Here is a 15,246-nt window from a genome sequence, read left to right on the forward strand (position 1 = left end):
TAGGTATCAGACTTGCCGTCGTGCTTGAGGCTATTAGCGCGCAAGTTGATCAGGGGATGCCTATATGGATGCGGAAGGATTTGTTGTATTCGGTTGCTGGCAATTCCGGCTACCTTTACTTGAGGTGAAGGTCTCCGCTCAGAAAAGAAGTCTGGCTGTGATCTGGAGTAGTTGTCCTAGGATAGCATGAAAAATGGAATGGAGCCGGAGGTAGGGGTATGCTAACCTACGGTTGTTCCTGATTGTTCCAGAGGAAGGCGAAAAAAAACCCTGGCAGTAGCAGCCAAACGCACCAGTGGGGCAAAAATTCCTTCCTGACCCCCGTAGGCAGTCGGACGGAGTCCCTGGAACAATCACTGGGGGGGGGGGGGGAGTGGAGGTGCAAGCTTACTTGGCTGCGGTGGTCCCCGTTAAACACTTTGGTTCCGGTGAATCTGGCTTGCTGTTTCTGGAGAGCTGTCTGGTTGCCCCTTGCAGTGGGATCTTTAAAAATGGAGGGGAGGATGGAGGTAGGATAGAGGTTAGAGACTCCTGTCTTAACTCCTGTTTTCAACTCCTGGTTATTAACTCTCCACTTTAGTTCAAAAATCCACTTGTGTTCACAAAATCCACATGCAAGCCACCATCATGGAGCAAGCAGTAAAGCATGCTGGTTATACTCACTGTGGGACCTAAGGGGTTAATCCTCTGCATTGTGTAAAAAGGCTGTTTCATCTTGTCATCTCTGATCCTCCCCTTCTTCCACAGTCCTTAATCCATCTCCTAATAGTACATGGCCTTTGGCGTCACTCTGCACACTGCTCAGTTCCGTGCGTATTGCCAGAATTTTTCTTTTTTTTTTTCTTCGGAGGGCACATGTGATCAGCACTGTCCAGAGGGTAAGTGTCCTGCAGCCTCATAGGACAGTCAGAGTAGAATGAAAACACCTCCTACAAGCTTTAACCAGACACTGATAGAAGTCACAAGACTGCTATATACTGCTGATGAGAAAAGGTATTTAACAGATTTTATTTACTAAAATAATTGCATTTCCGTGTTCTGTGTACCGTGGGAGACCAGATATAGTGAATTCAGGGTCCTGGGTTAAGTAACACTTTAACCATTTCCGGGCCTATTCTGGCACTCCTCTCCTACATGTAAAAATCTATTTTTTTGCTAGAAACTTACTCAGAACCCCCAAACATTATGTATTTTTTTTTAAAGAAAACACCCTAGGGAATAAAACAGCAGTCTTTTTTATCTCACACGTTATTTGCGCAATAATTTTTCAAACGTGAAAAAAAACAGTTTCATGATTTAAAAAATAACAAAACAGTAAAGTTAGCCCAATTTTTTTTATATAATGTGAAAGATGATGTTATGCATTTGGGAAGATTGCCTATCATTTCTAGTTGTATTTCCAAGATCTCCTCAATGGGACACAGACAGAAACACATAGCCTTATAGGGGTTTTATCACTTTCTTACACTATCAAAAAAATTGTCCATATGTCATATTGACGTCACTTCCGGGTCACCTGTCACTTTGGCCTACTAGTATAGCCGGGCAGGGATTTATTGCAATGCGATGTGCATTGCAATACATTCAGTAGAGCCCAGAGGAGACATCCAGGGTCTTTTAGACCCTGCACGTCTCATTAAAGAGAACCTGTCACCTAAAAATCATTACATAGGGCACCTTTTTGTCCACTATGTGATGAAAAAAAAAAGTTAAAAGAAAAGAAAAAATTTTCTTTACAAAAAAATAAATAATTCCACCTAAGCACATAAAATCCCCTCCCCCAAAAAATTAGAGCCCCACCCTGTGAAAACATTGATAGCAATAGTGTTACATATCACCACGCATGCTGGAGTGAGAGCAATAATTCTAGCACAAGACCTCCTCCGTAACATGAAACTCATGACCTATAGGAAGCTTTTAAAGCATCGCCTATAGAAAATATAGGGTACTGAAGTTTGTCGCCATTTCACAGCTGGGCATAAATTTAAGGTTTGACATGTTGGGTATCTATTCACTTGGGTATCTATTCACTTGTGGGTAGTTTATTGCGTTTGTTTGCACTAAAGTTTACTTTAGTATGTTTTTTTACAGAAATGTTGTGTTTGCTAGACCTTTGTATTAATATCAAGTGTAGCACCCTGGTCCTAAACAGGGCTGCCAATAAATCTAGTTATGATAGGTGGTAACTAGCCTGGCTAATTGGTAGGTTGATCCACTGATTCCTGTCCTAATTCTGAGTTTGTAGTAGTCTCTCTCTTCTGTCAATAGGTGGCACTGTTGCCTTTGGCATTAGAATGATGGATTACCATAAATTCCGTTAATGGGTAACTAGGTTGTCTCAGCTAATTAGCAGGAGTTTCTATAACTGCTGTGTATGCTGGGATGGGCTGTTTATTTGGGAGGAGTTAAGTGATCGAGGTTCTTCTCGCCCAAGGCTACGGCCTGGATGGGTGTGTGTTGAGAAGCTCTTGGTTGCTAGGACTGAAGCCTGAGGCCTATTCAGGAGGCATGCTGGCTTCTAGGTCCACTTAAGGCCCATCCAACAGTTCGGGGGTTCTGCAAAGGAGTAGCCAAGGTTAAACCCAAAGTCTGGGGCAGAACCGCATGTTTTAGAGGCTCGACCTGAAGGGAGCCTGATCGTTGTCGGAGGTAAAGGAGAAGCAGCTGCCACAAAGGGACGACCACTCCTGTTATCGGAGCCAAGTTTGAAAAGGATGAAGTTCTGAGGGAGTACCAGAGCAGACGCTTCATTAGCCGGGGACAGTGAAGTGGTGGGTAAGCTTCACTAGAGACTCATTCAGGAAGGCAGCAGTTAGCTGTGAGCAAAGCTTGAAGGAGTACGGCAAGTAGCTGTAAGTAAAGCTTGAAAATAAAGTACAGCGGTTAGCTGTGAGTGAAGCTCTGGGAATCCAGCGGGTGGCTGGGAGTCCAAGTCTACTGAGAGAGACGGAAAGCTGAGTGTCAGGATCTACAGTGAGATACTGTGAGTTAAGCTGGAAGATCTACAGTAGGATACCGTGAGAGAATTTATTGCCATAGGAGACAGCGTTTGCTACAACATACAGACTACTACATTCAGCTTAAATGCACTCATTCTGTATTGCTGTCTGTCTAGTTCTATTTTTGTCTGCAATGTTTGCTTTAATTGCCATTGCGTTTGGCTAAGGGTGTCCTGTGCCCTATACCCTCTCTCTCCAACGTTCCTGTTAAGAGAAATAAAATTCTCTCTGTTCATCTTTACAAAAAGTGACTGGCGCCCAATCTTTTCACCTTGCACCACGCCTACTGTGCCCTGAGGAGGAATGACAGTCCTCCCTGGCCCTGGGGGTCACCATCAGACCCTTGGAAGTCGAGAAGTAAAAAGAACAGGTGGACTTTTGTTTTAAAAATGCACTTATCCTATGAAGTGGTTGTAAACCCTTTACAACCACTTTAAACTACAGGCAAGCCTATAATTATAAATCAGGTTTACTATCGTTTGACCTCCTGGAGTGGGGATATCTTCTCTTCCCTATCCTGATTTCTGGAGCATATTAGTATAGGTATGTTGTTAAAAACCAAGAAAAAAATAAATAATGTTTAATACCACTTTAAAGTAGTGCAGTGCCGAATAGACAAAAATGATCTGGTTATGAAGGAGCTAAAACCTTTCAGAGGTCAAAGGGTTAAGCATTGCTGCTTTGCCACGTAAATACTGTCCCAAAAGCGATCAGCAGCTGGTAGCTTAAGTATTTGGCTTACAGCATTGACATTGTGGCTCCTGTCTGTATATGAGTGCGTAGTAGTCCCTGGGCAGTTCTCTGTATTGGCGTGTTCTTGGATGAAAGTACATGTGTGTCATTGTTTGCACATGTAGAAAAGAGAACGTTTAATAACTAAAGAAGAATAGAAGATATCCTTGTCAATTCTCTGTAGCTTCTGTTTAGGTTGTCCTTTTAAAGTATACCTCTAACATTTTGAAAAATTATCAACTGTCCTCTTGGCTTTTTCCAGCTTCCACGTCTGCTCTCTGGTCTGGCTCTACATTTCTGTGTTGGCCACAGTGTGACAGATGAATGTAGAGAGCTGATGCTCCTTAGTTTTTGAATTTAAAAGGGTCAAGTAGATCCTTGACCAGGGCCTATTGTGTAACTGTGATGAGGAAGGGTGAAGTCACAGAACTGGCAGTGCTATATGGCATTAAATGCAGACCAGAGCATGACCATGCAAGCTAGGTCTTGAGGCTTTCAGAACAATCTGGATATTTAACTGACTAGGTATGCAGGCACCTGGCCATCCCTGCAATACAGAACAGGGGCCATATGATTTGCTATGAGCCCACAAGTTTGTTTTAAAATTGAATTGGCTTTTATTAGAAATCACCAAGAGGTTCTAAAGTGGGGACAGGGACACATTTAACCTCACAAATATACAAGGCAATGTATGATGTAACTGACTCATAGTCAACCTAACAATTACTTTGCACTAAGATGATAAATTTCAATTTTGTACTTGTTAAAACCTTTTGAATAAAAACACTGGAAAAGAGGTGAATCCTAAACAGGGTTGCCAACCTCCCGCAACTTTTTTATTTTTAAGCGCATGATTAGAGCTAGAGGCTTTAATTGGCTTCAAAAAATTGGGGGCTTGGGGCGCAGAGCACTGGAGGGGATTGGTGGGTGGTTTGTTTGCTGGCCCCCCCCCCCAAAAAAAAAAATGGAGCACCAGCTGACACTATTACTGACAGAACATGGAAAATTTACTGACAGAGCATTTTTTTTTTACAGACAACCTTAAAAAAAAAGACAGATTTCTACTTAGAAACTAAAACAATCGATATTTAAACAGTATAAACACGACCTGGAAACTCTGACAATACCCATAACAGGTAATTGGCCTGGTTTACATTTAACCACTTGGGTACCGCGCTATTGCCGAATGACGGCATTAGCGCGGACCTAGATTTCCGGGACTACGTCTATTGACGTCGTCCCGGTTACGAGCGGCCTGCGCGCCCCCTGAGGGGCGCGCGCGGCGCGCTCTGTGATCGGCGAGTCCGTGAGACTCGCCTGATCACCGATCCGTGTAAGGGGTCGATCCCGACCCCTTATCACGTGATCAGCTGTCAGCCAATGACAGCTGATCATGTGATAGAACGGAGCCGGTAATCGGCTATTATTCCTCCTCGCGCTGACAGCGCGAGGAGAAAAAAAAAAAGCCGATCACCGGCGGCCGTGATCGGGACATCAGTCCCGATCACGGCCAGCAATGAAAGTCACCACATGCCACCTGCCAGTGCCCACCTGCCTCCCGCAGTGCCATCCTGAAGTTTAACAAAGTAAAAGTAAGTGCCCCCCGTCTGTGCCCATAATGCCCACAGTGCCACCCACAGTGCCACCCACAGTGCCACCCCACAGTGCCACCCCACAGTGCCACCCACAGTGCCACCCACAGTGCCACCCACAGTGCCACCCAATCTGCCTCAAAGGTGCTGCACCCCAGTGCCGCCCATCAGTGCCCAGCAGTGCCGCCCATCAGTGCCCAGCAGTGCCGCCCATCAGTGCCCAGCAGTGCCACCTATCAGAGCCACCTATCAGTGCCACCTATCAGTGCCCATCAGTCCCATCTATCTGTGGTACCTATCAGTGCCCATCCGTGCCACCCATCCGTGCCACTTATCCGTGCCACCCATCCGTGCCATCTTATCTGTGCCCATCTTTGCCCATCAGTGCCGCCTTATCTGTGCCCATCGGTGCCGCCTTATCTGTGCCTATTAGTGCCGCCTTAACTATGCCTATCAGTGCCCACCAGTGCAGCCTATCAGTGCCCACCAGTGCAGCCTATCAGTGCCCACCAATGCAGCCCATCAGTGCCCACCAATGCAGCCTATCAGTGCCGCCTTATCAGCGCACTTCAATGAAGGAGAAAAATGACCCGTTTGCAAAATTTTATAACAAACTATTAAAACATGATTTTTTTTTTTTGCATCTTTTTTTGTTTGTTTAGCAAAAAATAAAACTCCGAGCTGTAACTAAATACCACCAAAAGAAAGCTCTATTTGTGGGAAAAAAATGATAAAAATTTCATTTGGGTACAGTGTTGTATGCCCGCGCAATTGTCATTCAAAGTGCATCAGCGCTGAAAGCTGAAAATTGGTCTGGGACTGAGGGGGGTTTAAGTGCCCAGTAAGCAAGTGGTTAAAATGTCTACACAGCATGATAGCTTATCAGCCAACCTGCTGGAATAAGTTGAAACACAAGTTCTGTTATGCATGCCAAAGAGAGCATTGGGCATGACCAGATTTCATCTAATAGTGGGAATGGATTAAATGAGGATGATTAAACAGAACCGCTCCCTGACCACCTACCTCTAAATTAACATAGTAGCTGCTTGGGTGAGTACACATTGCCATGGCCTTGATACTTAGCTTCATAGTGTGGCAATTGTAACCCAACATGTGAAGCTTTACAGACAGCATCGCCTGTTAAACTTGCCAGCTGAGCTCAATGCCGCTGAATGCACTCAATGCGCAGCAGCAACAGGCCAAGTGCTTGGCTTGTGGTTGTAACACAGTATTTCAAGGAAAAATTCCCATTTGGCTGGAAAGAAAAACACATTCAAGAGGCAGCAGTATCACCTCCTGCAGTTACAGTGGGAGGGTCTTAAAGGAGCATTAAATACCAAGAGTGCGTGTTATGTACAGAGCCTATGGTTTAGGGGGGTGCTGCATACAAAGTCGAGGGTTCAGGGGTGTGCTGAGTACAGACTGCAGGGTTCATGGGTGCGCTGCATACAGAGTGCAGTGGTGCACTGCATACAGAGTGCAGTGGTGCACTGCATACAGAGTCCAGGGTTCAGGGGTGAGCCGCTTACAGAGTGCAGGACTCGGGGGCGCACCGCGCACAGAGTGCAGGACTCGGGGGCGCACCGCGCACAGAGTGCAGGACTCTCCCAGTACAGTGCTCTACTCCCACCCCAAATTCCCCTCCTTGACCATACCTGGTAGAGAACTGTGGCTCCAGAAAAACAGGATAGGTTACACAGGAGGAGAGTAGTGGGTGACATGGGGCCATGGACACAGGCTACAGGATCTGTTGCCGCCAGATGAGCACTGGGTATTTAAACTATATATCTATGCAGAGAGGCAGCATGTGGAGCACTGCTGAGATCACGTCACAGCTGGAACTAGAGGAGCAGGACTAGGCAAATGCGGTTGCCTGCTCATTTCGCCACCAGCTTCAATCTGCTTCTACTTAGAAATAATCCATGAACTGGCTCCAAACTCTGCCTGGATGGATAAGAGGCTGCTGGTGCTACATTAAGCTGTCAAGGAGTTCTTTCTTGCTGAGCCGACACTAACCTGCCAGGGAGAAAAAAGGCCTAATTTATGCCGACATAAAATTTTAATAACGGACATTTACTGACAGCTGTAAAAACCACTGTTTTTTACAAACTGTCAGTAAATTTACTGACAGCTGGCAACCCTGATCCTAAATGTTGCAAAGATACTGCTCTCTTCTGTGAACATATTGCTTTTTGCCTTTTTTATATCCACCTGAGCAGTCTCAGTGTATTAATAAAAAAAAAGCTGCATGTCCTAAGTTACTTCAGGCATGGGTGGGACTTAAAATGTATCTAATCAAATTAATTCTTTTTGCAGAGGGTGCCTTTAATTCGGCTTAAATCTAAGTGCAGACTTCTGAAAAAAGCAGAGCGCCAATTACACAAGCAGGAAAAAAGATTTCTAGGTTGCCATACCACACGAAAATGACATTTGACAGGTTTAGAAAATCACAACGGCTGCAGACTAAAATGGAAATGTCATTTTTAATTACATTAAATTACAAAATAGCTTGGAAAGTAATTAAATATGATATAAATCTTTGTTCAGAAAGACTGCATTTTTCCTCTTGGTTCCTTATTCTGTTATCCTTTAGTAAACCTAACAGAATTTTATGTCTCCTCTTACAGTTACTTTCAGAGGGTCAGAGTCATGTAGCCCAGCTGGTCAGTTCAGTCAGCGAAGTGCTGGACAACCTTCAAAGAGATCATGGCCGATCCCGTGGAAAGGGGGATCTTGTAAGGACACCAGCCAGAAGTACCAAGCCTCGTGGCTGCACCAACGGTAAGTTTGATTATAATTATTGCAATATTAACCATAATTTATATAGTAATATCATCCCCTATGGTAGTGTAGTGATAGTTGTATAGTAGTTTTTATACAGCAAAGAAAAATACAACATGAGTAAAACTTTCCCTGATAAATTATATTCAGAAGTGTTCGAATTTGGCAGTAGTTTTGTACATGTAAAAAATTGTTTTAAAGTGTATCTAAACCAAAAGTGACTAGATTTGGAGAATGAAATTTGGGGACACTTTGGTGACCACGCCCACTGTTAATAGGGATAGGGCCAAAACATATTGGGGGGGCTAATTGTGGCACGCCAAATGGTGAGTGTACCCAAATTGTGATAAATGCAGGAAGTGTTAAAAGGGGAATGCTTAAATAATCCCTGAGCCTGCTCTGTTCTGAGTCAACAGTGCATTCAGCAGAGTTCAGGGGTCAGCACAATGTAACACACAGAAAGTAGGGGTCAGGTGTGTGTAATACACAGAATGCAGGGGTCAGGTGTGTGTAATGCACAGAATGCAGGGGTCAGGTTGTGTAATGCATAGTGTGCAGGAGAAAGGAGTGGGTAATACACAAATTGCAGAATTCATCAGTTGGTAATGCACAGAATGCAGGGTTCAGGAGTGGGTAATGCACAGAATGCAGGGTTCAGGAGTGGGTAATGCACAGAGAGCTAGGGTCGGATGTGTGAAATGCATAGAATGCAGGGGTCTGGTGTGTGTAATGCATAGCATGCAGAGGACAAGAGTGTGTAATGCATCTTCTATATGGCACGTATGCTGCAATTGTTAGAGCACATGGCCACAAAAATGTAATTATGACAATACCTGAGTCACATGAACAACAAAAGGCATTTGTGACAATATGCATGTCTTATGATCAAGCTTGATAACATCAGTTGATGACAAAATGCACAGGGTGGGATCAGTGATGCGTGACGTCATCACGACACATGGCGCGGCCATCTTGTTGGTATTTTCAAAACACTTTTTCGTTGTTTACATGTGAGTATATAATGTAATAAACAATGTTTTAACACGTTGCTACACTATGGAAACCTTTCTATGTCTTTATGAGTTTGATCCTAGTGCTACCGAGGTATGCTATTCGTATGCATGTAGTGGCCAGGGCTACTGTTAGCCTACCTGATAGGGAACAGACACAAACATAACTTAACTTACAAAATTCTTGCTAGATCTAAAAGAGAAAAAACTGTACTGAGTTAATAAAGTTTGATGTGTAATTGAGGTCCTGGGTCTCATTCACATAGGTGTGGCCTGTACAGTGTGAATCAGTGATGCAGCAGCTGTATGAATTTGATAGGCATGTGGGTGCAGGTGGATGGCCTCCAAATATGGACAGTGTGCATTGAGGGCTCCTCACCCACACCTGTCAAATTAGGACCTGTGGCTGTGTTCATACAACCCCTGCACCCTCATAGAGTAACAGGCGGCCCTGGCTGTACAAACAACCAACTCATTTACACTGTATTGATCAGAGAACTCATGTGGATGAGCCCTTCATTTTTAAAATTATTCTTTGACATTTTTTTACAATTTATTATTTAAAACTTTTTTTTTTTTTTTTACAACGCAGTTGGGGGAGAGGGCATGAGTGAGATAACGGGTGTAAACAGACCCCTGACATCTCACCTTTGAGACAGAGAAAGGAATTGAGGTCACAGATTCTTCAATTTCTTTCTCTGCAGCCTCAGCTGCACTGCAGATGAATGAACAGGAGGCAGAGGCTCCTGTTCATTCATAAACTGAAGCCGCTATGAATGAGCACAGGAGCTATCACTCAACGTGTCCATTGAGATAAGAGAGGGGTCGGTAAATTACATTTACTGTCCCATGACATATTTACAGGCCCCTTCTACCACTCTCCCTCCTGACACATTCCCCTGTGTACTTGCAGCAGCAGGCGGGAGAGGGAAGCTGGCAACTGTGGGAGGGGTTCCGGGCACACACTGGAAACAGAATTTGGGAGGGCAGGACAGGTAGGGGGATCAGAGAAGCTGGGTGGGGGGGGGGGAGGGGGGTAGACAAAGCTTGCAGGGGGGAAGCCCTGGGTTGAATATGGTCACATTAGGCATCCTTCACAAATGTAACATATGTATTTTGATATTCTATGTCCAAAAATTCCCCCTTCATACCAATGAATATCTCACCTTCTGAAATTATATGGGGTGGGGGGTGTCCCTTAGCCCCCCAGAGTATGCATACTAAGAGTCCAGCTAGAAATTGCTCGATATCTCTCTCTCGATTTTGTGCATTGTGTTTACATTATCAGGCGTGAGCCATCTGTGTATTACCTGTGGAGAGAGGATGAGGAGGGCAAAGCCCTGTACAGCGGAATGTTCAGCGTTGTGTAGTATGTGGAGATGTTACAGATGTACAGTGTGGAGAGAGTGGCCATCACCCACTATCACATGCGGTGACAGTCTAGTAAACAGGAAAGTTCTTCCATATCACCTCCCTCTGTGTATGGGGGTCACAATGATCCCCCTGCCATCCAAGCCCGCCTGTGTGCCTGGGCCCCTACAGTGGGGTTGCCACCTCATCCCTTTAAACACATTAATTACACACGTTCTGAGGCTGGTGTAACTATGAACAGACTGGAGAGGCCTGATTTTGTCATCTTTTAAGTGCAACTGTCCGTTCTATCATATGAGGGTCATTGCAGTCCGATAAGTGGACTGGCCTTGTCACAGTGGTGGTTTGCGGATCTCTATAATCTTGAAGACTGTGTTTTTTCTCTTAAACACTCTCTTCTCTTTTTTTTGGATATTGTTATATTTGTTTTTTTTTAGCACTGCTTATATTTTTAGTCTTATGATCAAAAAAGGGGGTCATGATGATGTGCTTTGGTCCCTTTGGAGCTCACAGTGGACCGGTCAAGTATAAGGAGGGGATAAAAGAGTGCAGGAGTCAGTAAGGGTTTATTTGTAAGTAATGCAGAGATCAGGGGTAAACGGCAAGTTGAGTTCAGGGGTCAGTAGTAAATTAACACAGAGTTCAGAGATTAGCAGTAACACAGAGTTAAAGGGTTTGTAAACCCTCATTTTTAATTTTTTTAAATGAACAAACATGTCATATTTACCTCCACAGTGCAGTTCGTTTTGCACAGTGTGGCCCGAACCTCCTCTTCTGGGGACCAATGGCGGTGCTGGTGGCTCCTCCCTGCAACAAGTGTCCACATTGGAGAAGCTCTCTGCTTGGTGGACAAACGTGAGGGCGCACTCCCGAGTCCTGCATCTGTGTCCATGCACACAGAATGCAAGACTTGGCCCCGCCCCCTGGATTGGATTTGATTGACAGCAGTGGGAGCCAATGGCTGCATTGCTATCACTCTAATCGAGACACGAGACACCAGCTACAGATGGTGTGCTCGTTCCTAGACAGAAGAGGACAGCGTCCAGGTAAATAAAATGGGGGGCTGGGGGGCTGCAGCACTAAAAAAAGTTTTTCACCTTAATGCATAGAATGCATTGAAGTGAAAAAACATGAGGGTTTACAACCCCTTTAAAAGGTCAGTAGTAAGTAATGCAAAATTCAAGGTTCAGTAGAAAATAATACAGAGGTCAGGAGTAAGTTAGGCAGCGTGCAGGGGTCAAGAATAAGTAAAGCACAGGGTGCAGAGGGCAGAATTAGAGTGGAGGGTCATGAGTACATAAAGCACAGCGTATAGAGGTAAACAATCAGGAAAACGCAAAGTTCCTTTGAACCAAAAAAGTCCCCCTCCTCTCAACACAACTCACCCATGACCCTGTGATAAAACCACTTCCACCACAAATTCCTCATTCCCTACAAGGATTGTGCTCACTGGACCTTGACATTGTGCTGCATCTGCTGAGTTCCCAAGTTCCTGACACCACAACCACCTATATTTCTTTCCTTCTATATGGAATTTATGCTGAAATTGTTGGAGAACATGAATGCAAATGTGTAATTATTAAACTACCTAATATGAGCAACAAAAAGGCAATCAAGACAATATGCATTCATATGATCAAGAATGGGGGTCCTGATGATGTGCTGTGCCCCCCCCCCGGGAGCTCACAGTGGACTGGTCAGGTATAAGCTGGGACTATAAACATACAGGGTCAGTAGTAATGCAGAGTTTAGTAGTATGTAAAGCACAGTGGAAGAGTCAATAGTAGGAAATGAAAAGTTCAGTATTATGTCATGCAGAGTTCAGGTATCAGTAGTAACATAGAATACAGGCCTCAGCTGTATATACCAGACAGCAGAGATCAGTAGTATGTAGAACAGAATACAGTGGTTCATGTAGTGGTGACAAGTCTTTGTAGATCGTGAGGTTTTTTTTTTTTTTTTTGGGCCATTTAAAAAACATTGGCGCTATTCCATGCTGTAAATCTTATAATGTGCTCTCCCAATTTGTCACTCACTTTAGCCAACAATAGAAAAAACCTGAGCAGACAATTGGGTTTACCCTGCAGGAGGCAGCTTCAGCTCCAATTTATTTTTATTTTTTTAGGTTGAAATAATTTAGCTGTTATGGAACAGCTGAAACGTTAATAGAATATGCTTTCAGGTAATTACAGGGAGTGGAAGGGGAACTCAAGGAGAGGTGGACAAGCTGTTTTTATTTGACTACATCGGAGGAGCACTTGCTTCCTCCCTAAACTTAAATGTTTCAGTTTCTTTTATTAAAGTGGAACTTAACATTCTATGTTAAGCCCCATACACACGATTGGACTTTGTACAAACTTTGCCGTGGACTTTTGTAGAAAGGGCATTGGCCGTAAGTTTGTATTTCATACATACGATCAGACTTTTTAGGCAAAACACATGAACGGAGTCACGTTTCAACGTACTGACGGCACTTCAAAAGAGGACGTTCAGTTACTCCAGCACCACCTTTTGTCAACTTCTGTATTGTTGTCTGATCTTTTGCATTGGTTCTGAGCATGCGTGTTTGTACTTTGTACAAAAGTCCGATGGTTTTGTGTACACACGATCGGACTTTGCTCCATCGGACTTATGTTGTCAAAAAGTTTGTCTGTTCGCACAGTCAACAAAGCAGATGAAAACTGAAAAAGTTTGTCCGATGGAGCGTACACACGGTCGGATGTTGCCTCAAAAAAGCTAATTTGCATGTGTACAGGCCTTAAGAGTTAAAGCAGACCATACATGGATAGAATCTCTACAAAAATAACCATATTTTAAGATCTAAGAGCAAACACTAAAACACAAGAGTGAGTAAAAGAGTGCATTAGATTTGATTTGAATCCCAAGCACTACCTACACAGAGTTTATATGTTCTCTCTGTAGCTTTGTGGGTTTACTTCGGGTACTCTCGTGTCTTTTCTAAATTGGCCTTATGCCCCGTACACATGAGCTGATTTTCCGTCGGGAAAAAACTTGGATGGTTTTTCCAACAGAATTCCGCTCAAGCTTGGCTTGCATACACACGGTCACACAAAAGTTCTCTGAACTTTCGTCCGTCAAGAACATGGCAACGTAAAACACTACGACAAGCCGAGAAAATTAAGTTCAATGCTTTTGAGCATGCGTAGGAATTTTGCGCATCAGAAATTTTTCCGACCGAAAAATTGAGAATACACTCTCAATCTTTTGCTGGCTGAAAATTCCGCCAGCACAAGTCCGATGGAGCATACACCCGATCGCATTTCTAGACCAAAATCTCTCATCGGACTTTTGCTGGCGGAATTTCCGATCATGTGTACGGGGCATTAGTATATAAATGTGTGGTAGGGACCTTAGATTATACGCTATTTGAGTGCAGGGACTGATGAGAATGTACAATATATGTAAAGAGCTGCTTAATTGACTGAGCTATGTACGTACCTGTAAAAAATAACATTTAGTAGGACTAAAGCTGGCCATACCCAACCAAACTTTTTTCAGAACATTCACATTTCTAAGGCTGGGTTCACACTTGAGAACACAGCGGCTCACAGCAGGAATCCGGTGCGTCTCCATTCATCGTTTCAGGTCTGATTTTAACCAGTCACAATCTCCTGCCATGCTGATTGGATGCGAGGAGAAAGCCGCATCCAGTTCGCACTGGTGTGAACCCAGCCTAATGGTTTTGGGGCAAATTTATGTTTTTGTTTTTTACCACAATAATGAGGTGATTCAAAGGAGCAGGATGAAAAATTGTAAGACAAAATTTTAACTGTGAATGTGGCTTTCGTTCAGGAGAAATCGTACAGATTATAACAAAACCTATTTAATACAGCTAGGATTCCATTTAATTAGCAGGTCTGGACAAAATCTGAAGGGCCTTTGGAACCAATTAGTAGACACAATGATGGCAAGATAGGTCTGATTTATTTTTTCAGAATTTCCACACAAATATTTGACAGAAATTTTACCTGTGTATGGCCAACTTATGCAAGGAAGTGCAAAGGAGGAGGACTTATGGATATTGACGCCAACATGATCCCTCCCCTTGTACAGACAACAGCAATTATGTCAACACATAACCAGCAGACCAGAATCTTGTGCAGCCTGGTCTGCTACTACTGTGATTTATTGAGCTCTAGACAGAGCTGAAAAAAAATTAACAAGAGCACATGTATGAAATACAAAGAGACCAAATATTTTACTAAAATATATGCAGTGGGTAAGTTATATTCACATTTTAGTTATTTATTACAACTTGCAAGGCACTTTCAGCTGTTTCAATAACAATTTTTAGTACAAGGTCTCCTGTAAATCACAAGATTGTATAACAAATGCACAAAAATATTGGAGAAAACAATGATATATTTAGCACTATATTTGAGATTTTTGGTCTTTACCCAGAAATGAATCTAATTTTCGGTGCAGGTTACAACTGCAATGCATTCTTCCTGTTAATCTGCTGGCCCCTAGAGTTTTTACCCGAATATCCACGGAGTGTCCACAGTAATTTGCCAAATTCGTAATCCCACAGGCAAATTAGCTAGTCCCTATTGAAAACCTGAATGGGGCTTCTTGCAAGCTGCAACTCGTTTTTTGTATTCACAAGAAATTAACCCCCTCCCTATGTAAATATGTACATAGTACGCCTCCTCCTTCACACAAAAAAAGTAATAAAATAAAAAATAAATTTAGTCCTTAAAAAAAATCTCACCAATCAATGAATATGACCAATTCTGTTTC

At 43.4% G+C, this 15,246-nt stretch overlaps 1 protein-coding gene across 3 annotated transcripts in view; it reads left to right on the forward strand.

Annotated features, from left to right (window-relative positions):
* The window catches only part of FIBCD1 (fibrinogen C domain containing 1), a 483,657-nt gene that overhangs the window by 314,468 nt on the left and 153,943 nt on the right, over positions 1-15,246 (forward strand). For all 3 annotated transcript variants that reach the window (XM_077478038.1, XM_077478046.1, XM_077478054.1), the window contains exon 4: positions 7,951-8,104. In XM_077478038.1, coding sequence (XP_077334164.1) covers positions 7,951-8,104 — 154 coding nt within the window. The remainder of the gene's footprint in view (positions 1-7,950; positions 8,105-15,246) is intronic.

The sequence above is a fragment of the Lithobates pipiens genome, unplaced genomic scaffold (genome assembly GCF_037356315.1).
Source record: "Lithobates pipiens isolate NorthernLeopardFrog02 unplaced genomic scaffold, aLitPip1_a1.2 Scaffold_1, whole genome shotgun sequence".
Classification (NCBI taxonomy): domain Eukaryota; kingdom Metazoa; phylum Chordata; class Amphibia; order Anura; family Ranidae; genus Lithobates; species Lithobates pipiens.